Here is a 27,662-nt window from a genome sequence, read left to right as displayed (position 1 = left end):
GGGAGTCATGACTGCCACTTTGGGAGGTTCTGTGTTATGATCTAGAAATTCCTCCCTGAGGCCTTCTGCCTCTCTTTTTTCCTTTAAGACATTTCTTAAAATCGAGTTTTTCATTTGATCTAACATCTCATATGTCTCCATGTTATATTCTGTCTGATAGTGCTCCTGTGAAGTGAATTTTAATTTTTTAATATATTAACGGTGCCTCTCGTTGAGTAGCAGAAGAACCAAAGGCAACATGAGAAAACTTTATTTTAGCGAAGGTTATCTCAGATCAGAACGGGATCTTGATCAGATGGGCTAGTGGGCTGAGAAGTGGCAGATGGAGTTTAATTTAAATAAATGTGAGGTGCTGAATTTTGGGAAAGCAAATCTTAGCAGGACTTATACACTTAATGGTAAGGTCCTTAGAAGTGTTGCTGAACAGAGACCTTGGAATGCAGCTCCTTGAAAGTAGAGTCGTAGGTAGATACGATAGTGAAGGTGGCATTTGGTATGCTTTCCTTTATTGGTCAGATCATTGAGTACAGGAGATGGGAGGTCATGTTGTGGCTGTACAGGATGTTGGTTAGACCACTTTTGGAATATTGCTTGAAATCCTGGTATTCTTCCTATCAGAAGGATGTTAAGAAACTTGAAAGGGTTCAGAAAAGATTTTCACAAAGGGTTGGAGGATTTGAACTATAGGGAAAGGCTGAATAGGCTGAGGCTGTTTTCCCGCAGTCGAAGGCTGAGGGGTGTCCTCATAGAGATTTATAAAATCATGAGGGGCATGGATACAATAAATAAACAAGGTCTTTTCCCTTGGGTGGGGGAGTCTAGAACTAGAAGGCATAGGTTTAGGGTGAGAAGGGGAAGATATAAAAAGGACCTAAGGGGCAACTTATTCACGCAGAGGGAGGTGGAATGAGCTGCCAGAGGAAATGGTGGAGACTGGTACAATTGCAAAATTTAAAAGGTATCTGGATAGGTATATGAATAGGAAGGGTTTAGAGGTATATGGGCCAAGCGTTGACAAAGGTTGAAATTAGGTTGGAATATCTGGTCGGCATGGACGCATTGGACCGAAGGGCCTGTTTCCATGCTTTACATCTCTATTAGTCTATAACTCTAAGACATATTTAATTATAACTTTTAAATGAAACTCAATTTACATTTGAAGACAAAGGGAAATTATTGGTTTATGGGAAAAGGGCAGCTAGGTAGGACTAGCTGAATTGTACTTTCAAAGATCTAGAACAGAGTCAGTAGGCCACATAGTCTCCGTCTGTGCTAGTCAATGATTCTAAAGCATGTGTTGAAGGATACCATTACATTGAAAAAGCCCTAAATTTACTTCTTGAACTGCTGCAGTCCATTTAGTGTAGTTACATTTACAATACTGTTGGAGAGAGTTCCAGGACACAGGAGGACTGGCATTGTATTTCCAAGTCAGGATGGTGTGTGGTTTGGGGAGGAGCACCACCCATTTGCAAGTTCACCAGTAACTATTGTCCCTGTCTGTCAAGAGACAGTGATCATGGGTTTGGAAGTTGCTGTCTAAGGAGCCTTAATGAATTCCTGTGATGCATTTTGTAAGCAGTATACAGTGCAGTTATGGTGGTGGAGGAACTCACCATTTGGCGATGTGGTGCCAACCAAGTGGCTGTTTGACTTGGGTGATGTCAAATTTCTTGATATTTGTTGGAATTGCACTCATCCAGTCAAATACTATATCACAGTAGATGCTGAAAGTGCAGCTGAAAGTGAGGAGCTTGCAAATTCATACAGCACAGCAAAACAAAATCACTGCACTTACCAGTTAGTAGTATATGTGAAGCCTATGAATGGAAGGTGGTGCCCAGAGAAAGCGGGATGTGTAAGTGGAGGCATCGTCTCCTGAAAGAGAATAAAAGGCATGCTTTATTGACTTGTTTCTTTTCTCATTTTTATGTAGGTTTTAAAAGCAATCTAAACTGATAATGTCCTTTCCTCACTGATAACGTGTACCATTCAGTCTCTCCTCATTTAATAATTACCTCCTGATGATGTTATCCTGTGTCAACAAGGAAGGATCATGACGTAACCCTTAACACCCTGAGGCACCAGTTTCCCTTCCTTTCCACCTGTTTTATTTTATTATTAACTTTCTCTTCAGAAAGCACTTCACAGAAAATGTTAAATTATATCACAAATTTCTTATTCTTAGGGTTTTGCAATGGCGTAACATTTGTTTTTCAAATAAGAACTGTGGTTTTTCCAATGATTCTTGTTTCCAGTAAACATCGTTTTGTAAAATTCCTACTTACCCACATCTACCTTGACCTCATTCAAAATAGTAAAGCTTGATTTACAAAAAGACACAATTTGAAAGGTGATGTGTACAAGCAATGTGAAGAATGTAATTAAGAAAGCTGAGGGGATATATTTCAAAACAAAATATCAAAAAGATTCTGGCTTCACACTAGGATCGTAACTCATTTTTTAACTTCAACTCAATTATCATGCTGATGTAAATCCTACCTGTCAGTACTGTCTCCAGAAAACTTAAACCAGAGATAGATTGAACAATATCATAGATTTCATGCTGGAACCTATACTGTGCAAACATGTCTTCTCCTCATAAATTTGATTAATAAACTCTTTAGCACTTAGACAAGATTCTATACACACAGTTAAGCACTTCCAATGCAAAATACACTGTACATAAAGTAAGTCAATCTCCCATTTTATTTTTTAATCCCGCTTTCATGAATACCTATATCATTCTCAAACACACAAAAATTTGCCAGTTAACATGGACATACAAGACTCTTATCGGACTTGACAGCACAGATGTGGTCAAGCTGATTCCCCCTGTGGAACAGTCCAGGATCAGACAGCATAATCTCAGAACATCAGGTTGAACATTTAAAACAGAAATGAGGAGGAATTCCCTCTCTCAGATGGTAATGAATCTATAAAATTCTTTACTGCAGAGGATTGTCGAGGCTGGGTCATTATGTATATTCAAGATTGAGACAGACAGATTTTTAATCAATAAGGTAATCAAGTGTTATGGGAAAAGGTAGGAAAGTGGAGCTGAGGATTATCAGATCAGCCACGATCTCACTGGAACATGATAGGTTGAATGGCTTATTTCTGCTCCTACGTCTCATAGTCACGTATGCACTGTGGTTAACTTGAATAGTATTGAGAGGGTGAATTGTCCAAAATATATAGAACTCGCACTTAGGAAGCTGACAAGACAGATATAAAAAAGGATATTTCAAATAATACAAAGATGAAGAATTAAAGATGATGTCAGATGAAAGTTCTTGAATAGCTAAGAGAGACAATATGTCCTTTTCTGTTCTGATTGACCTGCTGCATCTTGCTAATGTTCTATTTTTACTTCAGAATTGGAGTATTTTCTTTTCCTCTCTATAAAATGACTAATAAATGCTCTTTTGTTGAATCCTGGTTTATTGAAAAAATCAACTGTCGAAGATACGGCTTCACCTGAGAGGTACCCAGAATTTTATCCTCTTCTAAACTAAATTCATACATATGAAGTAACTTACAGAATTTTTCAAACAGTCATCATCCACATCAAAATTTGACGTGTCTGTGGGACTGCTAACTTCGGGGATATAAGGTGCTTCACAATTTCTGATGTTGTCCCAATCAATGCCGCTGAAGAATGGATGTTTCTTAAAGTCTTCAATTCCATTTTGACCCAGCCGGTGCTCCCTGCTACAGATCAGTCTCCGGATAAGGTCTTTAGCATTTTCAGAAACATCAGTGATTTGCACTGGGAACTGAAATCGCTCCTGGTTGTGGGAGAGTTAAATACAGAAATTAATCACATGCTTAGAAATAAGAGGCTTCCAGGTATTATTCGTTAAAGCATCAGAAATTACCAGAGTTAAATCACCACTGACATTGCCCTTGATACAAATATAACATTTTTTTGAACTGGTTCTTAAGTTTTAGAGAAAGCCTAGGGAAGTGATAACAATCCAGTTGTGAGGCACAGGTCTACTAGCTTGAGGATGTTGTCCTTGCTCATGAAGCTGCTGCTGTCTGGTGTTTGTGCCCTTGGTTAATCTAGTAGGGCGGTCAGTATTGCTTTGTGGTTAAATCTGCAACTTTCTAATCTGCAGACACTGTTGCAGAATTACTAGAAATTTGAAAGATGATCACCAATATATCCACGGTCCTTGTCGGCATCTCTTTTAACACGCTAAAAAAGATCAGATCTTGGGAATCTGTTAACTTCCAGTCCCACTAATTTCTCCAATATGACGTTTTTTTTATTAATAGCAATTTATTTCAACCCCAAACTCTCACTAAACCTTTGGAACTTAACTGTTTGAGGGAGTATCATGTGCCTTCCTTTGTGGAGACATAGACAAAGTACATTTTTTTCTATTTCCAATTATAAATTCTTTAATGGGCCTGCATTTGTCTTTGCTAATCTTTCCTTTTTTATGCACCTACAGAAGCTTTTACAATCTATTTTAATTTTTTTGTGCTATTTTCCATTCACATTGAATTTTCCCTTTCTTTACAAACATTTTGACCCTCCTTTACTGATTTCTAAAATTGGCTAAATTCTCAGGCTTACAATTTTTTGGCGACTGTATAAGTCTCCTCCTGCGATCTAATGATACCGTTAACTTCCCCTTTAGCCATGGCTTTTTTACTGTTCCCTTTCAGTATTTGAGCCTTAATGCAAGTCATGTTTTTTTGAGAATTAAGTCTTTAAATACTGGCCAATGCCTATCTATGATCAAACCTTTAAATGTACCTCGTTAATCCCCACAGTCAACTTCCGCTTCAAACCTTCAAAATTGCTGCTGCTTAGATTTAAGATATTACAGTTGCACAGTGGCTCAGTGGTTAGCACTGCTGCCTCACAGAATCAGAGACTCAGATTTGATGCCAGTGTTGGGTGACTAGCTGTGTGGAGTTTGCACAGTGTTCCCTGTGCGGGTTACTGCTGTGTTTCATTAGCCATGGTGTGTGTGTGTGTGTGTGTGTGTGTATGGATCTGGGTGGAACGCTCTTCAGATGGTTGGTGCAGCCTCAATGAGCTGAATGCCCACTTTCTGCTTCATGATCTTCATATTTTACCAACTTGATGGACAATTCTATTAAACTATGTTCACTATTTCATAAAGGTTCTTTTACAACTACATTATTAATTAGTGTTCATTCATTGTCTTTGTCCAGGTCTGGCAGAGTGAAGAGAAAGCAGGATTAATACTTAAGAGTTAACACTTCTTCAGAACTGTCCCAGTTGGTTCCTCAACATTCAAAACTATCTCAAATGTATTCCAGGAAATCTTCGTCTACAGCATTGGTGCTCATTAGACTTACCAATTTATATGCAGACTGAAGTTATCCACAATTACTACTTACGGAACTCTAATTTCATGATTTATGTTAGGTACTAAATTATCTCTACTGTTTGGTGGTTATAAACCACTCCTATTCCTGTTGCCTCTTGCCATTTTCTTCATTCAATTTGTAATCAAACAATTTAAAAAAAAAGTCTAATTAGATGATCCGACCATAATATCGATGGCTTCACTGCTACTTTCCTTGCAGATTTTATTTTTTCTTTTATGGGATGAAGGGTTCACTGGCTGGGCCAGCATCTACTTCATATCCTGAATCACTTTACGGAAGGTGATGGTGACTGCCTTCTTGAACAGATGCAGTTCATTGAGTAGGTATGTCCACTATACTATTAGGAAGGGTAAAAGGAGGTTGCAACAAACCACTGGGTGACCACAAACATTTCAACAGTGCCATGCTAGGTGTAACAGTATGAAATGCTGAAGTTTTTATCTGATGCATTTCACAATCAGAATTTCTACCTTATGCTACAAAAGAAGATTGGTGTTAATTCCCTCTCCACCAAAACATATAAATTTCCATTGTGTCTCCAACTTCAGAACTGAAATGCCAGTCAAGTAAGCCTGCTTGATAAGCCTGTTCCTTCACTGAATTTATGAAGTGTTTTGAGAAGGAAGAAACTTAAAACAGCAGACATTTTACATATAATTTCCCATCCTTGTCAAGTAACAGTTTTTAAAGAGATAGGTGCAGATCATTTAGCAGAACGCTTCTTTCCTAATAAAACAACATATCTTAGGTTACTAAGGAACCTTATTGGACCCAATCATGTCCAGAGTTATCTGACAAGGGAAAGCATATAAAAACAGGTTAGAGGGGGGTTAGACAAAAGACACTCACTTTGTGGTTCATAATTTTTCCATAGGTTTCTACTAAAGATTCTGCATAAAAAGGCGTTTCTCCAAAAAGCATTTCATACATGCAGACACCAAGTGACCACCAGTCACATTCTGGCCCATATTTCCCTTTGCCATCTTCCATGGCTTGCAGGATTTCAGGAGAAATGTAGTCGGGTGTTCCAACTGCAACAGAAGACTGGACCTGCATCACAGAAATAAATGTTAAATTTCTTGTAATCACACTAAAGCTAAGCCTAAAGCCCAAACAACAACCAAGTCTCAATTCAGACTTTCTTTTAAAAAGTGCTTTTTAAGACATTTTCCCAATGTTTCTGGAGACGATATTGAATATAAATCTTCATCAAGTGCTAATGATTTTGTGCAAATACATGAGCAACTTCTGATGAGCCATTTGAGGAAAGTTCATTGACTTATCATGTTAATTCTACTTCTCTGCCACAAAAACGTACAAATTAGGAGCAGGGGTAAGCTGCCTGGTCCCTCAAGAAATTTGATAAGATCATAGCTGACCACTGTCTTAAATGGGCGACCCATTATTAAACACCAAGCCCAAGTTCCTGAATTCTTCACAGGAATGAAGGTTCTTTCACTTCGGGATTACATCTGTTTGATTCAAGGCACCCGTTACACTTCTACCATCCAGGAGATACAAGCCCATTAAGTCCAACCTTTCCTCACAAAACAGTCCAGGTATTAGCCTAGTAAGTCTCTGAACTGCTTTCAACACAATTACATTCTTTCTCAGATATGGAGACCAATATTATACACAGTACTTCAGATACTGTCTTACCGATATCCTATAAAACTGAAAAAAGCCTGCATATCTTTGTATTCAACTCATTTACAACAAACCACAACATTCTATTAGCTTTTCTTATCATTTGGTGCACCTGCATTCTAACCTTTTTGGTGATTCCTTTAGGATATGCAGATCCCTCCATTCAAATCTTTGCAATTTCTCACCATTTAAATAAAATGTTTTTTTTATTCTGAAATGTACAATTTCACATTTTTTCCACACTATACTCCATTTTCCAGGTCTTTTCCCAATCACAACTTATTCCTTTGTAGCTTCCTCATTTGTACACTCACATTCTGAACTATCTTGCGTCATCTGCAAATTTAGCATTTACACCTTTGGCCCTTTCACTGATTCAATCATATAAATTGTAAGAAGTTGAGGACTAAAACCGATCATTGTGGCACACCATCTTACAAAACAGAAAATGAAACATTTATGCCTACTTTCGGTTTCCTGTCTTTCTTATGACCAATATTCTATCCATGTCGATATATCAGCCCTGACAGCATAACTTTTTATTTTCCAAAATAACTTTTCATGTGACATCTCATCAAATCATCTCACTGGTTAGCACTGCTGCCTCACAGACCTGGATTTGATTCCAGCCTTGGGCGACTGTCTGTGTGAAATTTGTGCATTCCCTCCATGTTTGTGTGGGTTCCTCTAGGTGCTCCAGTTTCCTCCCACATGTGCTGGTTAGGTGGACTGACAATGCTAAATTGCCCATAGTGTCCAGGGATGTGCAGGCTAGGTGGATTAACCATGGGATATGCAGGATTACAGGAATAGGGTTGGGTGGGCGGCTGTCGGGTTGAGATGCTGATTGGAGGGTCAGTGTGAACTCCATGGACCAAATGGTCTGCTTCCATACTGTTGGGATTCTACGATCCTATGAGATGCCTTCTGAAAATTTAAGAAGTGTATGCCCACCATTTTCCCTTTATCCAGAACACATCATATCCTTAAAGAATTCCAACAAATTGGATCAACATGACTACCCTTTTCTTAAAATTTTGTTGACTCCGTTTGATTACATCAAGCTTTTCTTAGTGCTGTGTTATGACTCCATTAATGCTAGCTTCTAACATCTTTCCAATGACAGATGTTGATCTAACTAACCTGAGATGTTACTTGTACCTTCTACAGTGGAAACCAATGCAAAACAGCTATTTAACTTATAATTTAGTTGTAATCTCCTTATTTTCCGCCACTCGCTAGACCCACTTTCTGTATGCTCCATGTTCACTTTAACTCAATTGTTTTCCTTTTCAAATGTTTATAAAAGCTCTTGCTATCTATCTTTATATTTCTAATTAGCTTTCTCTTATTAATCTTTTAGCCAATCTTCACTTATTTTTGATACTCTGTCTAATGTTTTGATGTGCCACCCATCTTTGTACAATACATTTTCCTTTACATTTGATGCTACCATGGATTGCAGAATTTTCTAACTTGTTGGAATATGTCTATTTTCCCATAAAATAAGTATCCCTTTATCCCTAATGACTACCGCCTAATCTAGTTTGCCCTTCACAGTTGTTGCAGAATCAGCTAAGTTTGCCAGTAGCGTTTTTTTTCATTGTGTTAATTACAGCCCAAGTCCTAAACACTAACCCCAACAACCATCTTTCTAGATGGCATTCACTATTATTTAGAAACAACAAGATGCTTCATCACATAGTACCATCTAATGATTATATATAAGATTTATAATGTCAATAAGTTGCATATGTTACTCATACTCCAAGTAGACACACTGCCCAAAAGAGAAAAAATAGGAAAAGAGGAAAAACTAAAAAGGAAAGGCACAGGAGAATATCATAAGTAAAAGGCAGTTCCTTTTTATTCACTCATGGAATTTGGGTATCACTGGCTTGGCCAGTATTTATTGCCCATTCCTCATTGCCCTTAAGAAGGTAGGGGTGGTGAGTTGCCTTTTTGAACCGTTGCAGTCCATTTGCTCTAGCTGACCCACAATGCCATAATATTAGGGAAGGTGTTCTAGGATTTAGACCCACCAACAGTAAAGGAACGCCACTTGGAGGGGAACTTGCAGGTGAGGGTATTCCCACATATCTGCCGCCCTTGTACTTCTAGATGGTAGTGGTCATAGTTTGGAAGGTGCTGGTGAAGGAGTCTTTCTGAATCTCTGCAATGCATCACAGTGGTGGCACAGTGACTCAGTGGTTAGCACTGCTGCCTCACAGCACCAGGGTCCCAGGTTCAATTCCAGCCTCGGGTGACTGTCTGTGTGGAGTTTGCACATTCTCCCTGTATCTGCGTGGGTTTCCTGCAGGTGCTCTGATGTCCTCCCACAGTCCAAAGAGGTGCAGGTCCGGTGAATTGGCCATGCTAAACTGCTTATAGTATTAGGTGCATTAGTCAGAGGGAAATGGGTCTGGGTGGGTTACTCTTCGGAGGGTCAGTGTGCACTGGTTGGGCCGAAGGGCCTGTTTCCACACAGTAGGGAATCTAATCTAATCTAAATGGGACACACTGCTGCTACTGAGCATTAATGGTAGAGGGAGAGAATGATTGTGAATATGGTGTCAAGTCAAACATGTTGCTTTGTCCTGGATGTCATCAAGCTTCTTTGCTGTTGCTGTTGTTGATACTGCGCTCATCCACGTATTCCATCACGGTTCTTACTTCTGCCTTGTAAATGGTGGATATGCTTTAGGGAGTCAGGAAGTGCCCTAGTTACTACAGAATGCCTATCCTCTGACTTGCTCTTGTTGTCATTGTGTTCATTAGGCTAATCCAGCTCAGTTTCTGGTCAATGGTAACCTCCAAGATATTGATAACAGAGGATTCAACAATGGCAATGGTTAGATTCTCTCTTCTTAGAGATGTTCATTGCCTGGCATTTGTGTGGCATGGATGTTACTGCCATTTGTCAGGTCAAGCCTGGACATTGTCCAGAACATAGTTATACTGGTGTCAATAGATTCAAAACATTAGCAATGATCGTGTTTTTAAAATTCATTCATGTGATGAGGGTACTGGCTAGGCAGCACTTATTGCCAATCTTTAAATGCCCGGAGGGTATTTAAGAGTCAACCACATTGTCGTGGATCTGGAGTCACATGTAGGCCAGACCAGGTAAGGAAGGCAGTTTCTTTCCCTAAAGGACACTGATGAACAACAGAGACAGCCAGACCTACTGAGTTTCACCAGCAATGTCTGTTTTTCTGTTGGCTTTTGTCCAGGTCTTGCTGCATTTGGGCATGGACTGCTTTAATATGAGAAAAATAGCAAATATCCCATTTTCTGACAATTAAGATGGAAAGAAGGCCATTGATGGTTGGGCCTAGGTCGATAGTCTGAGGAACTATCAGAGATATCCTGTAGCTGAGTTGACTGATCTCCAACATACACAAACATTTTCCTCTGTACCAGGTCAAACTTCAACCAGCAGAGTTTTCTCCCCGATTCCTAATGACTCAAGCTTTGCTAGTTAAGATATGAATCTGAGTATTTCCACATCAACTGTAGTTAACAAGTAACTTGATGTAATAAACACTGAAGAAACTCAACAGGTCTGGCAGCATCTATGGAGAGAGAAACAGAGTTAACACTATAAGTCTTTTCTTCAGTAACAGGATGGCTTGTCTTTGTAATAGTTGAAAATCCCACATGGTTGAAGGTTTCAATCTTTCAAGATAGAAAGGATCCTCTTGTGGCATAGTGGTAGTGGCCCTACCCCTGGACAGAGAGGTCCAGATTCAAGTCCCATCTGCTCCAGAGATGTGTAATAACATTTCTGAACTTGTTGATTCGAAAAGTAGATGAAATTTTAAAAAAAACAATGTACAAATCTATGATAAGAAATCTACCGTTTGTAGCAGAGTAGCTCATACAGGGCTTACAAAGATTATAAGGTCTTATAAATCAGATTCAAAACATTAACTCTATTTCTTTCTCCCTCTCTCAATAGATGCTGCCTGACCTGCTGAGGTTCTCCAGCATTTTCTGTTTTTACTGCAGATCTCCAGCATTTGTTGGTATTTTGCATTTACTGACTGAGCTTGTTGAGTCCTCCAGAGTCCTCCAGGAAATAGTTACTAGATCAGGTTTGAGGCATGTGTTGATGGATCCAATAAGATGGAAAAACATACTTAGAAACACAGGAAAAGACCAGGCCATTCAGCCCGTCAAGCCTGCCCTGCCATTCAATGTGATCATGGCTGTGGTAACATCGCAAAGGTCCATAACTCTTAAGTAAAAAGAATTCTCCTCATTTCTGACACAGTCCCGCGGATGCAGATTATCAGGTGCTGGGGAACTGTCAGTTTTTAACACGATTAATTTCTCTAGTACCTTTTGTTTTGACCAATACTGATTTTATTTAATTTCTCCTTCTCACGAGATCCTTGGTTCTGTAACAATTCCAGGAAGGTAAAACCAAATGTGTTTCAATACTGCAATTTATTTGCTCCCAGTACAATGTTCCCCCATTTATAACTAAGACACCTACATTACTCTTCATTAATCTTTTCCTCTTCACATATTTTAGGAAGGTTTTACAGTCAATTTTGATGCTCCATGCAAGTATAATGGAGCCCCCTTTTCTTCCTCTTGATGAATCTTTTTGTTGTCTTTTGCTGAATTCGTAAATGCTCCCAGTCCTCAGGCTTGTTGCTTTTTTGGGCAATTTTATATGTCTCCTTATTGTATCTAATACGATCTCCAATTTATTTTGATCACCATGGTTGAGCCACCATGGTGATCAAAACATTTTATTTTTGCAACATATAGGAATAATTGCTTTAATTAATACATATGTTGCTTAAGTATTAGTCATTGCCTATCCACTATAAACCTAATCCACCATTGCAAACCAGTGCCCATACCCTCGTAGTTCCCTTAATTTAGATTCAGATTTAACTTCTTCACTCTCAATTTTTATGATCAATTCTGTAATTTTATGGTCGCTCTTTCTTAACAGACACCGCACAACCAGATTGTTAATTAAGTATTTCACACTGCGCAATATCCGGTCTAGGACAGCCTGCTCTCTAACTGCTTCCTCAACATGTTAGTCTGAAAAAAAAACATCATGTATACACTCCAGGAATTCCTCTGCCACAGTCTTATTGATAATCTGGTTTATCCAATCAATTGAAATCACCCATTATGGCTACAACCTTATTACATGTGTCTCTAATCTGTTTCATGTGTTTCCTTACATCTTCGCTGTTGTTTAGGGGTGTAAAGATAGCCCCTATGATTGTTTTCAGAGTCTTGGTCTTTTTTATTTCGACTCACAGAGATTCCACATCATGATATTCTACACAAATATCCTTCCTCACTATTGTGTTGAATCACCTGTCCTAACAATGCTACGTGACCTCCTTTCCCTATTTGTCTGTCCTTTCTAAATTGAAAAGTCCTGGATGCTCAGTTCCCATTCTTGGTCACCCTGCAGCCATATCTCTGTCATTATAACTATATCATATCCACGTATATGTATCTTGTGCTGTCAATTCATCTACCTAGGTGGTAAAGGTCTCAGTCTTGGGTATATTACTGAAGGAAGCTTGGTGACGTATAAGGCCAAATTCAAATTGTACCAAGATGTTCTGCTGAATCTCCTCCAATATCATTACACTTAGAAAATATCATGTGCTATACAAATCCGTCAAAAGTGAGAGGAAAGTGCAATTCCTACAAAGGTCAATACGTCGCTGTGAAATATGCCAACATATCATTTGCCACTCAACTTAGGCATTGGATTCACTGAGAGAAGAGGAAAATCCAGCAACAATAAGCACTCTGAGCAGAAATAACTCAGCAGACATTAAGCAAAGTTGTCTCAAACCCAGCAGATACATGCAACTTTGTGCTCAGGAAATATCTCATGGGAATTAAAGTGCATGCTTAATTTTAATATTTAAAAATAACATTTCTCTTTCACTGCTAAACTGCAGCAAGTTAACTACCACACAGTAAATACTGGTGCTTGTCCTAAGAAAAGTAATGTTTACATGTGCTACTGAAGCTTTGATAAGCTCTGCAATTTATGTCAATGGGATAAGCATGAAGTATCTCCAGCCGCACACAAACCACAATATACAGATGTGACGTTTACTCAAAAATATTAGAAAAAAACATACCATGAAAGGTTCATGGAGAATTTAGTAAGGAATTAATTATATGAACAGTGTATGGCAGACATGTGTTTCAGGTATAATGCAGCTGGGTCAGTACAGCACTGCTGATAAGGAGGCATGTGCATGTGCAACAGTGAATGAACATCAGTGAAGGAGATGGGAATCGTAAGTTTGCATGCAATGGTACACCTTAGGCAAAGAACTGAAGTACCAGCAAAGTATAATGTATTTATGTAAGGCCAATGTCTTTCAGCACTTCTGTCTGTCTGCACCAGTGGTATAATACTGGTTTTAACCTGAATGGCCATATTGTCATTCTGGTAAAATTATTGTGGTAAAGAATGGTGTGAGTGAGACATTTATCCTGGTAAACATGTGTAAGGCAAAGAGAATGAGGTGTTTCTCCTGGTAATGGTTGTGTGCGAGTCAGGTGTTTATCCAGGTAAATGACCTTGTGAGTGAGGGTTAAGGTTATGGTTCATCTTGGTAAAGGATCGTAAGATTGAGGTGTTATCCTGGTAAAGTGCATTGAGTGAAGTGTCTATCCTGGTGAAGGACATTATGGAGAAGGTGTTTATCTGGATAAAGGGATGTGTGGAGAAGGTGTTTATCCTGGTAAAGGGCCATGAGTGAAGTGTTAAATCTTGGAAAAGATCTGTGTGGAAGAGTTTAACCTGATAAAGGGTCACGGATGAGGTGTATATCCTGGTAAAGGGCTGTGTGGAGAAGGTATATATCCTGGTAAAGGGCTGTGTGGAGAAGGTATATATCCTGGTAAAGGGCTGTGAAAGTGAGGTGCTTATCCTGGTAAAGGGCCATGATTGAAGTGCATACCCTGGTAAAGAGCAATATGGGTAAGATTTATATCCTGGTAGATGGCACATGAAGAAGGTGTTTATCCTGGTAAAGGGCTATTTAGTTTTGGTTCACTGCGATTTTGGAATATTTCTGTCTTGTGTCGGCATAGTGCTGCTGGCATGGCACAGCGTGACCCCCAGTGTGCAAAATCGAGGGCTTGAGCGTGAGACACACACGTGCTGCCTGCCTGGGTTACCTGATCCTTGCTGAGTAGAGAAATCGTTCGCTGGAATGAAAAAGGAACCTGTCATCAATATATCACAAAGATAAGTACAGACAGGATGGGCATCTGGCTCATCTACTTCAATCTGCCATTAGAAGCCCCATAGCTGTCATCAGGTTTACCGTTAAAAAATGATAAAATAAAATTTACTTTTTATGCATGCATGCACTTAGATATAACATTTATTTAACTGAATGGACTAGAACCTCAAATTGAACAGAAAATCTGAGAGCACCGTTGAACGTAGTACCAGGCTAAAGCAATAGCCGGGCAGGTATTTAGGAAAACAGGGATTGTATTCTCATAATACCCAGGTAGCTATCTCTTTTGAAATGTGCTTCAAGTGGAGGTGAGACACACTAATTTACAGTCCAGAGAACAGGAGAATCTTTACAGATGTTATGACTGAGGGATTGCCATGGGTAAGGTGCAGAGACAATATTTACTTTGCAACCAAAACACGCAAACCAACTAGGATGAAAGAATATTGGGAAATAGTTTATTGTCAGCATTCATGTCTATCACCTTAACAAGTGAAAATGCTCCAATACCATTTAAAAGAGAAAAACCACATAACTTACAGTTCCATCTTCCATGAGCTTGAGACAGGAGCCAAAGTCTGCCAGCCGGATGTGCCCATTTACATCCAGTAGAATATTGTCTGGTTTGATGTCCCTACAAGCAAGACAAGAACAAAAAGTTAATCTCCAGGTCAAGTATCAACTACAGTAAACTGATTCCATTTCACTCAAAAGAGATGTGCCTTACAATCAGTGGATGCATTTCCTGCTGTCTCATCCCAACCTGTCATCACCAAACAAATTGCAGCTTTTATTATTTTTTTTAAGTTACTTTTTTTTAAAGACTAATACAATGCAAGTCCACACAGGTAATATGCCAAATGTAGCATGTAGGAGATCCAACGGGACTGAGTAGACATTATATTATTGATGTACTTATCATGAAACTCTACCTTAATTCTGCGCAGAGGCCAAAGACTCCATTTCCTGGTCGCCTGAGACTTTCACTGCATGTACAGAGCATGACGGCATGATAGACACTACATGCTTTTTTCCAGTTTCCACTCTACAGCTAAAGGACTAAGCCAGCTGGACAAGAGTTTGACTGGTTGGTGCTGTGGCAAATAAACAGCCACCACGGAACCCACTATGGCACCGTAAAGAAGGGTCCTGCCTTTGAACCACGAGCAGCTAAGGAGATTGCAGGCAGTGAAAGTGATACGATTTGTTAGTTCTGGCAATTAAGGCTCAGTGGAGCCCTTGGGAGCAGAGGAGGCAATGGAAAACCACTGGCTCTCTGCTTGACAACATTAGGGCTCAGAAGAAGCCCAGGAGCCATTTATAACTCAATAAAGCCCATGATCTACACAGCATTGCTAGCTTGGAGATATGCATTTATCTGCGTTATGCACTGGATTGCAGCCTAGGCAATCCAATGAAACGCAATCCCAGGCAAACAGATAGGACCAATGAGAAGAGAGCTCTCACTGAAGCAGTATGATTTTGTGCAGTCTTTGAGGAATTCAGAGACCAGATTTTTGAAAGCAGAAAGTTGAAGTTCTTCGTGAGGGAGAATCATTGCTCAAAGATTTTGTAACATACATGAACACTGACATGCAGATGGATAGTTGAGTAAATTCATAGGATCTGCTTTGGTTACATCTGCCATCTCATGCGCAGTGTGGTGCACTAGGTCACGGTTTGTCTGTTTAGTTCATATTTCCTTGTGTCAATTCTGGATGCTTAGTTACAAGGTAGATATTGTAGATTATTTTACTTTTCTGACTTGGTCAGTTCAAACAATTATCCTTGGTTGTTTAAAACCATGGTACTGTATGGCTTTATTCTCTTCATAATTGCCTAGAAAAAAGTTGAAAAGGAAGTCTTGAGCAGATCATAACTAAACTCAGGGATCTGGTCTGGGGCCATAACATACTGATCACATCTTCTCGAATGTTGCAGACACAAAGCTGGATAACGCCTGTCTCTAGATATTACTGATAAGAAGTCAATCACTGTATAAAAAATAATCAGATATATTAACCTTCAATGAAGACATCAAACAGATGTGCATACAATAATGCTTTAAATAAGGACTTAATTGCAGGATGAACGTTATAGAAAATAACAAGCAAAATGCTCACATGAAAAGGAAGTGGGAAATCAGACAGAAGTTCAGAATGCAGTCAACTACTTGTTTTAATGGCTGTACGAGATGATTGCTGGTACATTTTAAGAGCTGAATTATTACTTTTCTTAGATTTTCCAAAACACTGAAGAATTGTCCAAAAATGTCATTTGATAAGAATCTACTGAAGCAATGTTTTTAAAACACAAACAACAAACAAGATGAATGGAGACCACTCCACCTTACTAATCTGACTTCATTCAAAAGCCTCAGAAAGACTAATGCCTTCAGCCTTAAATTTACCTTCCTTGACATTTTCAACCTCATACTCAACAACCTGTGTTTACATAGCATCCTATGAGTAGCAAACCTCACTGCTGTTCTTTCTGCAATGATGTTTCTCTCCTGCTGCTGGGTTATTGGATGTTACTGCACAACTGCAGAAGATTCTTTTGGGAAAGGATGATTAGCCAGAGGTTGTGGTCCACATTGGTACCAAAGACTTAGGTAGAGATACAAATGAGGACCTGAAAACAGATTTCAGGGAGCTTGATAGAAGATTTAAGAGCTGGACCCATAAAGTGGCAGTCTGAGGATTACCCCCAGTCTTCAGTGAGGTTGGCTAAATGGACAGTCATTTGCCAGATGAATTTCAACGCAGAGAAACGTGAGGGAATGCATTTTGGTAGAAGAAACATGGAGAGACAATACAGGCTCAATGGTTCAACTTTGAGGGGAGTACAGGACTAGAGGGACATCGAGGTTGAAGTGCATGATTCTCTGAAGCTGGCTAGGCAAGCTGAAATAGTTGTTAAGAAGGCTTATAGGATCCTTGAGTTTGTAAATAAAGCTAGAACGTATAAAAGCAAGGAAGTGATGCAACACTTCTACAAATCACTGGTCAGACCACATGTGACTACAGTTCTGGGCATCTTACTTAAGGATGTTGAAGCCCTGGAGAGAGTTCAAAGCAGATTTACTAGAAAGATAACAGGAATGAGAGATTTCAGACACAAGGGAAGATTGGAGAAATTGGGCTTATTCTCCTTGGAACAGAGAAGATTAAGAGGTGACCTCATTGAGGTGCTCAAAACTATGGAACATTTTGACAGGCTAAAGAAGGACATTCTCTTTCCATTAGTTGGTATGGTCACTAAGCAGAGGTCACAACTTCAAGACTGTCAGCAAGACAGCTAGGAGTGAGATGAGGAAAATCTTCTTTACTCCGAGAGCTGTTAGGATTTGGAATGTGCTGGCTGGGAGAGTGTTGGAGGCAGATTTTATAGGAGGTTTCAAAACAGAGCTGAATATGCAAGTGATAAATTTAGTGGGCTACAGGGATAGGCCTGGAGAATGGGACTAGCTACGTGGCTCTTTTGGGAGCCAGTTGATTTGTCTCCTATGCACTATGAAATTTGATGATTCGGTGATGCAGTCCCACATACTGGTGATCACAGAATTAGGAGAATTGAGTGATTGAATATGTGGCTAGAAGGCTTGTTTAGGAGGGCAGTTTCTGGAAAAAGTGGTCCTGAACAAGACAATCTTAGAGAGAGATGTGTTAATGCTGTTGGGGAGTTTTTAAACTAGACTGGCAGGGAATGGGAACTTGAGGGCAAATTCAGATCAGAAAACTGGAGACAGAAACGTTAACAAATGAGTTTGAAAGACAGATGAGGCAGAGGTTAAAAATGTACAGCCCAGGAATTTAACAGCATTAAAACCTACATATGCAAACATAAGAGCAAACGTCAGTAAATTTCTGAGTAGAGAAACAATCAGGCACTAATAGTTGGGACCACCCAAACATCAACTGAAACACTACAGCAAGAAAGGCACAAAAACCCTGAAATGCATTCAGGATAACAATTTTAGCCAGCATATATCAGGCTCAAGGAAAGAGAGTGCAACTCTACAGGTGGAAGCCTCTGGAATAAATAACAAAAGACGATTGATGAGGGTACTGCATGTTGTTTACATAGATTATAGTAAAGCAATCGGCAGAGTCCCACATGGCAGACAGGTCAGAAAAATTATAACTCAGAGGACACAGAAAAAAATGGCTTGTCGGATTCAAAATTGGCTCAGTGCCAGGAAACTAAGGGCAACAATTAGTGGATTTAGATTAGATTAGATTAGATTACCTACAGTCGGCCCAACAAGTCCACACCGCCCCGCCGAAGCGCAACGCACTCATACCCCTACGTCTACCCCTTACCTACACTACGGACAACTTAGGATGGCCAATTCACCTGACCTGCACGTTTTTGGACTGTACATGGAAACAGACCCTTCAGTCCAACTCGTCCATGCTGGCCAAGTTTCCCAAACTAGACTGGTCCCACTTGACCGCATTTGGCTTACATCCCTCTAAACCTTTCCCATTCATGTATCTGCCCACGTCTCTTAAATGTTGTAACTTACCTGCATCTACCACTTCTTCTGGCAGTTCATTCCAAATATGAATCACCCTGTGTGAAAACGTTGCCCCTCAGGTTCCTCTTTCTCCTCTCATCTTAAAAATATGTCCCCTAGTTTTGAATTTCCCCACCCTTTGCTATTTAGGGGAAAAAAAAAACCTTTGCTATTCAGCTTTTCTATGCCCCTCACGATGGTATAAACTTTTATAAGGCCACTCCTAAACCTCCCATGCTCCAGTTAAAAAGAGTCCCAAGCGATCCACCCCCTCGCTATAACTCAAACCTTCCATTCCTGGCAATATCCTGGTAAAATGTTTCTGATTTCTCTCCAATTGAATCATATCCTTTCTATAGCTGGGCGACCAGATCTGTACACAGTATTCCAAAAGAGGCCTCAGCAACATCCTGTACAACCTCATCATGACATCCAACTCTCATAGTCAATGCTCTAAGCAAGGAAGGCAAGCATGCTAAACGCCTTCTGAACCACCCTGTCTACCTGTGATGTAACTTTCAATACATTAATAATTTAGACTTAAACTTGGGAAGCAGGATTATGCAAATTACACAAAATCTGGCTGGTTGTTTGATAGCAAAGAGGATGACTGCAAGCTACAGGATGATATCAATGATGTGATTAAGAGGGTGGAAAACTGATAAATGGAATTCAAATTGAAAAAGTGTGACGTTAAGCATTTAAGAGGGTAAGCAAAGCAAGGTGAAGCACAATAAATGGAAGATTATTGAGAGAGGTGGAGAAAGTGACAGACTAGAACGCATGTCCACAGAATCAGAAAGTGGCAGGTAGGTAGGTAAGAAAGCATGTGGAATCTTTTCCCTCACTGGAGTAGTTGCTGAACACAAAAGTAGGCGCATAATGTGGGAGCTAAATAAGCCAGAGGCTTGTGTACAGTTTCGATCACCACTATGTGAAGGATGTAATTGTTCCAGTAAGAATACAGAGGAGATTTATAAGAACATTGTCAGACCTTGAAAATTGCATCTATGAGACTAGTGTTATTTTCCTTAGAATGCTGAGGCTAAGGGGTGATTTAACTGAGGGATATAAACTATTGAGGAGTTTGACCAGAGTGTACTGGAAAGACCTGTCTTGCCTAGTGTGAAATCAATTACCAGAGGCATAGATTTAAAGTGATTAGTAGAAGGATATGAGAAAAAACTTATTCACCTTGGGAATTTCCTGTTCAGTTTGGTGGTTAAGACAAAAGCCTTCACCTTATTTAAGAGGTATCTGGATTGGCACCTGAAGTGCTGTAGCCTGCATGATGGAACAGGTCCTGGGAACCGGGATTAGAATAAATGGCTAGTTTATCCAGCCAGCGCAGACACAATGGACCGAGCAGCTTCTTCTTGTGCGATAACATTTCCATGGTTCTAATAGATTTTAAGAGAGTACCAGCTCAGAAATAATGGCAGCAGGTAGGGCAATTTCTTTTTAATATAAACTGACATTGCCACGGTTATGACCTTCCAAATTAAACAAGATTAACAAAATTGACCTGAAATCTGACTGCAGGGGAGAATGCTTCCAGAAGCTTATGTATCTAGAAGATTCATAGTATTTATAATCTCTTGATTCACATCAGCAGAATAATATGTTAGATAGACAAGTCATTCACATTCAGGTTTTCCATCATCTCATTAGTCTGTTAAAGCAACATCTGGCTATATTTATAGAGTGGAAAAAAATAATTTGAGTAAACACTAACACATAATTACTCTTATGGCATAATAACTATTTCTGGCTTCAGGACCCAACAAATGAACAACTCCTTAAATAGAAACCATACTAAATGTTGGCAGTCAAGGCTAAGACTGTTAAATAGCATTGAAGTATGTTTATATAAATTGTATAATTGTGTCAACATCAAAACTGCAGCTTTTTTTTACTCTCTCATGGGACATGGGTGGTTGCTGGCTGGTCCAGCATTTATTGCCTGTCACTAGTTGCCCTAGAGAAGGGGGTGATGGTTGAACCACTGCAGTCCATGTGTTGTAGATAGAATATATCAGAAAACTTCACTGCGAACATACAGAGGCAAACGCAAGGTACCAAGTTCACAAACATCCAAACAACACCTCCCCAGTTTTTAATTTGAATTTATACAGTATTTATTTTATATTTAATGAATTTTAAGTTATTTCATTTAGGAAAAGACAATAACATATTCAATGTTTCTGATCAAAAATAACCTCCTAACTCCAGTTTACATACTGATTTCTAAAGAAACTTCTAATATAGTGAAAGTTCACCCAAATTGCAATCTTAAGAGTGGATCAATGACTTAAGTCAGGAATTGTACTGTACTGTACTAATTAGCCCAATGCATTAGAAATCTAATGCCAGCACATATGGTCCGTAAAATTTAATTAGAAATTCTTAGATAACAGTTTGCTTAAAATTGGTAGGCTGCATTAACACCCCCCTCTGAGTGTGATTCTTATGGTTTACAATGTGATAGGTTTGTGGAATGATAAAAAACAAGATAGAAAGCGCAACTTCCATCCAAAAATCAGCCAAATTCAAACATCACTTCACCTGAAGGCAAATTTGATCAAAAGAAAATTGCTCAAAAATGCAGGATATAATATTAATCACAGGTGTAACAAGACAGTGTCAGGAATGCTGAATCATGTCCAGCAGAGATTGAGTGCTAGAACCACTAAATAAATGTAATTAAAATAACAAAGCCTCCCTGGGAAGCCAGGGAGGAGATTGCTGAGCCTTTGGCTTTGATCTTTATGTCATAATTGTCTACAGGAATAGTGCCAGAAGACTGGAAGACAGCAAATGTTTTCTCTTGTTCAAGAATGGGAGTAGAGACAACCCTGGAAATTATAGACCTGTGAGCCATACTTTGGTTGTGAGTAAAGTGTTGGAAAGGGTTATAAGAGATAGGATTTACAATATCTAGAGAGGAATAAATTGATTAGGGATAGTCAGCATGGTTTTGTGAAGGGTAGGCCGTGCCTCACAAATCTTATTGAGTTCTTTGAGAAGGTGACCAAACAGGTAGATGAGGGTAAAGCAGTTGATATGGTGTATATGGAGTTCAGTAAGGCATTTTGACAAGGTTCCCCACAGTAGGCTATTGCATAAAATACGGAGGCATGGGATTGAAGGTGATTTAGTGGTTTGGGTCAGAAATTGGCTTGCTGAAAGAAGACAGAGTGTGGTGGTCGATGGGAAATGTTCATCCTGGAGTTCAGTTACTAGTGGGGTACTGCAAGAATCTGTTTTGGGTCCATTGTCATTTATATAAATGACATGGATGAGGGTATAGAAGGATGGATTAGTAAATTTGCAGATGACACTAAGATCGGTAGAGTTGTAGATAATGACGATGGATGTTGAAGGTTACAGAGATACATAGGTAAGCTGCAGAGCTGGGCTAAGAAATGGCAAATGGAGATTAATGCAGAAAAGTGTGGGGTGATTCACTTTGGTCGGAGTAACAGGAATGCAGAGTACTGGGCTAACGGCAAGACTCTTGATCGTGTGGATGAGCAGAGAGGTCTCGGTGTCCAGGTACATAGATCCTTGAACGTTGCCACCCAGGTTGATAGGGTTGTTAAGATGGCATACAGTGTGTTAGCTTTTATTGGTAGAGGGATTGAGTTTCGGAACCATGAGATCATGCTGCAGCTGTACAAAACTGTGGTGCGGCCACATTTGGAGTATTGCATACAGTTCTGGTCACCGCACTAGAGGAAGGATATGGAAACTCTGGAAAGGGTTCAGAGAAGATTTACTAGGATGTTGCCTGGTATAGAGGGAAGGTCTTACGAGGAAGGGCTGAGGGACTGGAGGCTGTTTTCATTAGAGAGAAGGTTGAGAGGTAACTTAATTGAGACATATAAGATAATCAGAGGGTTAGATAGGGTGGACAGGGAAAGCCTTTTTCTTCAGATGGTAATGGCTAGCACGAGGGAACCTAGCTTTAAATTGAGGAGTGATGGATACAGGACAGATGTCAGGGTAGTTTCTTTACTCAGAGAATTGTTGGGGCATGGATCGCACTGCCTGCAATAGTTGTAGGCTCACCAACTTTAAGGGCATTTAAATGGTCATTGGATAGGCATATGGATGAGAATGGAATAGTGTAGGTTAGATGGGCTTCAGATTGGTTCCACAGGTTGGCACAACATCGAGTGCCGAAGGGCCTGTACTGCGCTGTAATGTTCTATGTTCTAAGTTTTCTCATAGTTCTAAAAGTAGAAGGGAGATTATACAAAAAATTGTTTATGGCTAAGGATACTTAAAAAGTCCAAGTTTGAGAATACACTGCCTCAACAGTAGAAATGAAATTTACAGATATCATTCTAAGATTTTATAATTGGTCAGACCATGATTGAATTTCACGTTCAAACCAGTGCATGATAATAGGTCCATAAATACATGGAAGATGCAAAAATAAATACACAGACATATATATATGTGTTTGTGTGTGACTGAAGTACACAGTCAAACTATGGTATGATAAAAGGTTTAAATGTGCATTGGCAGATGTGAAGATAAATATTCTGAGGTATATTACATACCACCTCATTGTCAAAACAAACATAACAGTTACTCCATACTCTGCATTTCTAAACCATAAGTGTTAATCCATTTAACATAGTGTATGGAGGAAATTAGTCAGTCTAAGTGATGGATACTGGGGTCCCTTAAAAACTGAACTATGCCAGCATTTTCTGTATAGCGATGGATTTTAGCAAAGAGCTATGGGGATGCAAGGGCCTACATTATCGCTAGACCGTTAATACAGAGACATGGTAATGTTCTGAGGATCCAGGTGTAAATCCCACCACAGCAGATGCCAGGTAAAAACCTATCTGATTCACTAAGGCAAGGAAACTACCATCCTTACCTGGCCTGCCTACATGGTTGACTCCTAACTACCCCTCTGGGAAACTGGGGTTGGGCAAGAAATGCCCTCATCCCATGATTGAATAAGGAAATACAATAATTAACTTTCCAAAATCCTAGAATATGAAAGAAGAGGGAAGAATTACAGAGCTCACAATACCCATTGGACAATTTAGCTGGTGTCAAACACACCCGGTTATCAGCGTGTTGTTTTTGAAAGTAAGTATTTATTCTGAGAAAGAATAGTGAACTAACCCTCAGATAGAGTTATAGAGATGTACAGCATGGAAATAGACCCTTCGGTCCAACCCGTCCATGCCGACCAGATATCCCAACCCAATCTAGTCCCACCTGCCAGCACCCGGCCCATATCCCTCCAAACCCTTCCTATTCATATACCCATCCAGATGCCTTTTAAATATTGCAATACAGCCTCCACCACTTCCTCTGGCAGCTCAGTCCATACACATACCACCCTCGGTGTGAAAAAGTTGCCCCATAGGTCTCTTTTTATACCTTCCCCGTCTCACCCTAAACCTATGCCCTCTAGTTCTAGACTCCCCGACCCCAGGAAAAAGACTTTGCCTATTTACCCTACCCATGCCCCTCATAATTCTGTAAACCTCGAAAAGGTCACCCCTCGGCCTCCAACGCTCCAGGGAAAACAGCCCCAGCCTGTTCAGTCTCTCTTTATAGCTCAAATTCTCCAACCCTGGCAACATTCTTGTCAATCTTTTCTGAACCCTTTTAAGTTTCACAACATCTTTCCAATAGGAAGGAGACCAGAATTGCATGCAATATTCCAACAGTGGCCTAACCCCTGTGCTCAATACTCTGACCAATAAAGGAAAGCATACCAAAAGCCTTCTTCACTTTCCTATCTATCTGTGACTCCACTTTCATGGTGCTATGAACCTGCACTCCAAGGTCTCTTTGTTTAGCAACACTTCCTAGGACCTTACCATTAAGTGTATAAGTCCTGCTAAGATTTGCTTTCCCAAAATGCAGCACCTCACATTTCTCTGAATTAAACTCCATCTGCCACTTCTCAGCCCATTGGCCCATCTGGTCCAGATCCTGTTGACAGTCATAAACTTTTTCCCCGGGTACAACAGAGTGTTACAAGGGGACATAAATTTAAGGTGAAGGGTGGAAGGTATAGGGGAGATGTCAGGGGTGGGTTCTTCACCCAGAGAGTGGTGGGGGCATGGAATGCGCTGCCCGAGGGAGTGGTAGAGTCAGATTCATTGGCGACCTTTAAGCGGCATTTGGATAGGTACATGGATGGGTGCTTAATCTAGGATAGAAGTTCGGCACAACATCGTGGGCCGAAGGGCCTGTTCTGTGCTGTATTGTTCTATGTTCTATGTTCTATAATGTGAGGTAACCCTCTTCACTGTCCACTATACCTCCAATTTTGGTGTCATCTGCAAACTTACTAACTATACCTCTTATGCTCGCATCCAAATCATTTATGTAAATGACAAAAAGTAGAGGGCCCAGCACCGATCCTTGTGGCATTCCACTGGTCACAGGCCTCCAGTCTGAAAAACAACCCTCCACCACCACCCTCTGTCTTCTACCTTTGAGCCAGTTCTGTATTCAAATGATTAGTTCTCCCTGTATTCTGTGAGATCTAATCTTGTTAATCAATCTCCCATTGGGAACCTTGTTCAACGCCTTACTGAAGTCCATATAGATCATATCTACCACGCTGCCCTCATCAATCATCCTTGTTACTTCCTCAAAAAACTCAATCAAGTTTGTGAGACATGATTTCCCACGCACAAAGCCATGTTGACTATCCTTGGCCTTTCCAAATACATGAACATCCTGTCCCTCAGGATTCCCTCCAACAACTTGCCCATCACCAACGTCAGGCTCACTGTCTATAGTTCCCTGGCTTGTCCTTACCACCCTTCTTAAACAATGGCATCACGTTTGCCAACCTCCAGTCTTCGGGCACCTCACCTGTGACTATCAATGATACAAACATCTCAGCAAGAGACCCAGCAATCACTTCTCTAGCTTCCCACAGAGTTCTAGGGTACACCTGGTCAGGTCCTGGGGATTTATCCACCTTTACCCGTTTCAAGACATCCAGCACTTCCTCCTCTGTAATCTGGACATTTTGCAAGATGTCACCATCTATTTCCCTACAGTCTATATCTTCCATATCCTTTTCCACAGTACATACTGATGCAAAATACTCGTTTAGTATCTCCCCCATTTTTCTGTGGCTCCACACAAAGGCCGCCTTGCTGATCTTTGAGGGGCCCTATTCTCTCCCTACTTACCCTTTTGTCCTTAATGTATTTGTAAAATCCCTTTGGATTCTCCTTAATTCTATTTGCCAAAGCTATCTCATGTCCCCGTTTTGCCTTCCTGATTTCCCTCTTAAGTATACTCCTACTTCCTTTATACTCTTCTAAGGATTCACTCGATCTATCCTGTCTATACCTGACATATGCTTCCTTTTTCTTAACCAAACCCTCAATTTCTTTAGTCATGCAGCATTCCCTATACCTACCAGCCTTTCCTTTCACCCTGACAGGAATATACTTTCTCTGGATTCTCGTTATCTCATTTCTGAAGGTTTCCCATTTTCCAGCTGTATCTTTACCTGTGAACATCTGCCCCCAATCAGCTTTTGAAAGGTCTTGCCTAATCCCGTTAAAATTGGTCTTTCTCCAATTTAGAACTTCAACTTTTAGATCTGGTCTATCCCCTTCCATCACGATTTTAAATCTAATAGAATTATGGTTGTTGGCCCCAACCATAGTATCTCCCCCACTGACACCTCAGTCACCTGTCCTGCCTTACTTCCCAAGAGTAGGTCACGTTTTGCACCTTTTCTAGTAGGTACATCCACATACTGAATCAGAAAATTGTCTTGTACACACTTAACAAATTCCTCTCCATCTAAACCCTTAACACTATGGCAGTCCCAGTCTATGTTTGGAAAGTTAAAATCCTCTACCATAACCACCCTATTATTCTTACAGATAGCTGAGATCTCCTTACAAGTTTGTTTCTCAATTTCCCTCTGACTATTAGGGGGTCTATAATACAATCCCAATAAGGTCACGATCCCTTTCTTATTCCTCAGTTCCGCCCAAATAACTTCCCTGGATGTATTTCCAGGAATATCCTCCCTCAGCCGGGCCAACAGTCATCCAACATCATGTGACTGCCCCATGGCCATTGGCTAGGTGGTGTTAGACAGGTGACTGAAATAGCATTGATGCTCAAATCCCAAAACAAGTAAAATTAGGAGGGGAGGAAGGGTAAAGATGATCCGAGGAAATGAGCTACAGCATTTTTTAAATCATTTGTTGGATGTGGGTGTTGCTGGCTGGGCCAGCATTTGTTGCCTTTAGTTGCCCTTGAGAAGGTGGTGGCGAGCTGCGTACTTGAACCACTGCAGTCCACCTGCTGTGGGTTAATTCACAATTAGGGAGGGAATTCTAGGATTTTGACTCAGCGACGGTGAAGAAACTGTGACATATTTCTTAGTCAGGATGATGAGTAGCTTAGAGAGAAACTTGCAGCTGCTGGTGTTCCCATATATCTGCTGCCTGTGGAAGTGATCTGGATCTCCTTGAAGAAGACCAGCAATTCCCCAATATCAGCCTGAGCCAAGAACAGATACAGTTGGTATCAATACTACTAAAGAGTACCAGACACCACTACAAAGGGACATAGGACCACTGGGATATACAGAGGCAAACTCAGGATTTCAAGTTCTATAGAATGGCTCTGGGATCAGTCAAGGGTCTTCAACTGTCATGGGTCATGTATTTCCTCTCTTGGCCTAAATACCTAATAGGCCACATCTAAACTGCTGCTTTTCAGTAAACTATCAGAAAATTGTTATAAATTGTCAACTGCCTAGATTAAGGATCAGTGATCACGAATCCCCGAAAATCAACAAACATGAGCATTCACATAATCTGCACCAG

At 40.2% G+C, this 27,662-nt stretch overlaps 1 protein-coding gene across 1 annotated transcript in view; it reads right to left on the bottom strand.

Moving 5' to 3' along the window:
- LOC140456550 (serine/threonine-protein kinase MRCK alpha-like) overlaps positions 1-27,662 on the bottom strand; it is a 567,354-nt gene that overhangs the window by 178,253 nt on the left and 361,439 nt on the right. The window contains 4 exon segments of the mRNA XM_072550745.1: positions 1,799-1,878; positions 3,543-3,791; positions 6,226-6,426; positions 14,823-14,916. Of these exon segments, the coding sequence (XP_072406846.1) occupies positions 1,799-1,878; positions 3,543-3,791; positions 6,226-6,426; positions 14,823-14,916 (624 nt within the window).

Source organism: Chiloscyllium punctatum, chromosome 3, assembly GCF_047496795.1.
Source record: "Chiloscyllium punctatum isolate Juve2018m chromosome 3, sChiPun1.3, whole genome shotgun sequence".
NCBI lineage: Eukaryota > Metazoa > Chordata > Chondrichthyes > Orectolobiformes > Hemiscylliidae > Chiloscyllium > Chiloscyllium punctatum.
The sequence above is the reverse complement of the archived record's forward strand: the minus strand, read 5'-3'. Positions and strand labels throughout refer to the sequence as shown.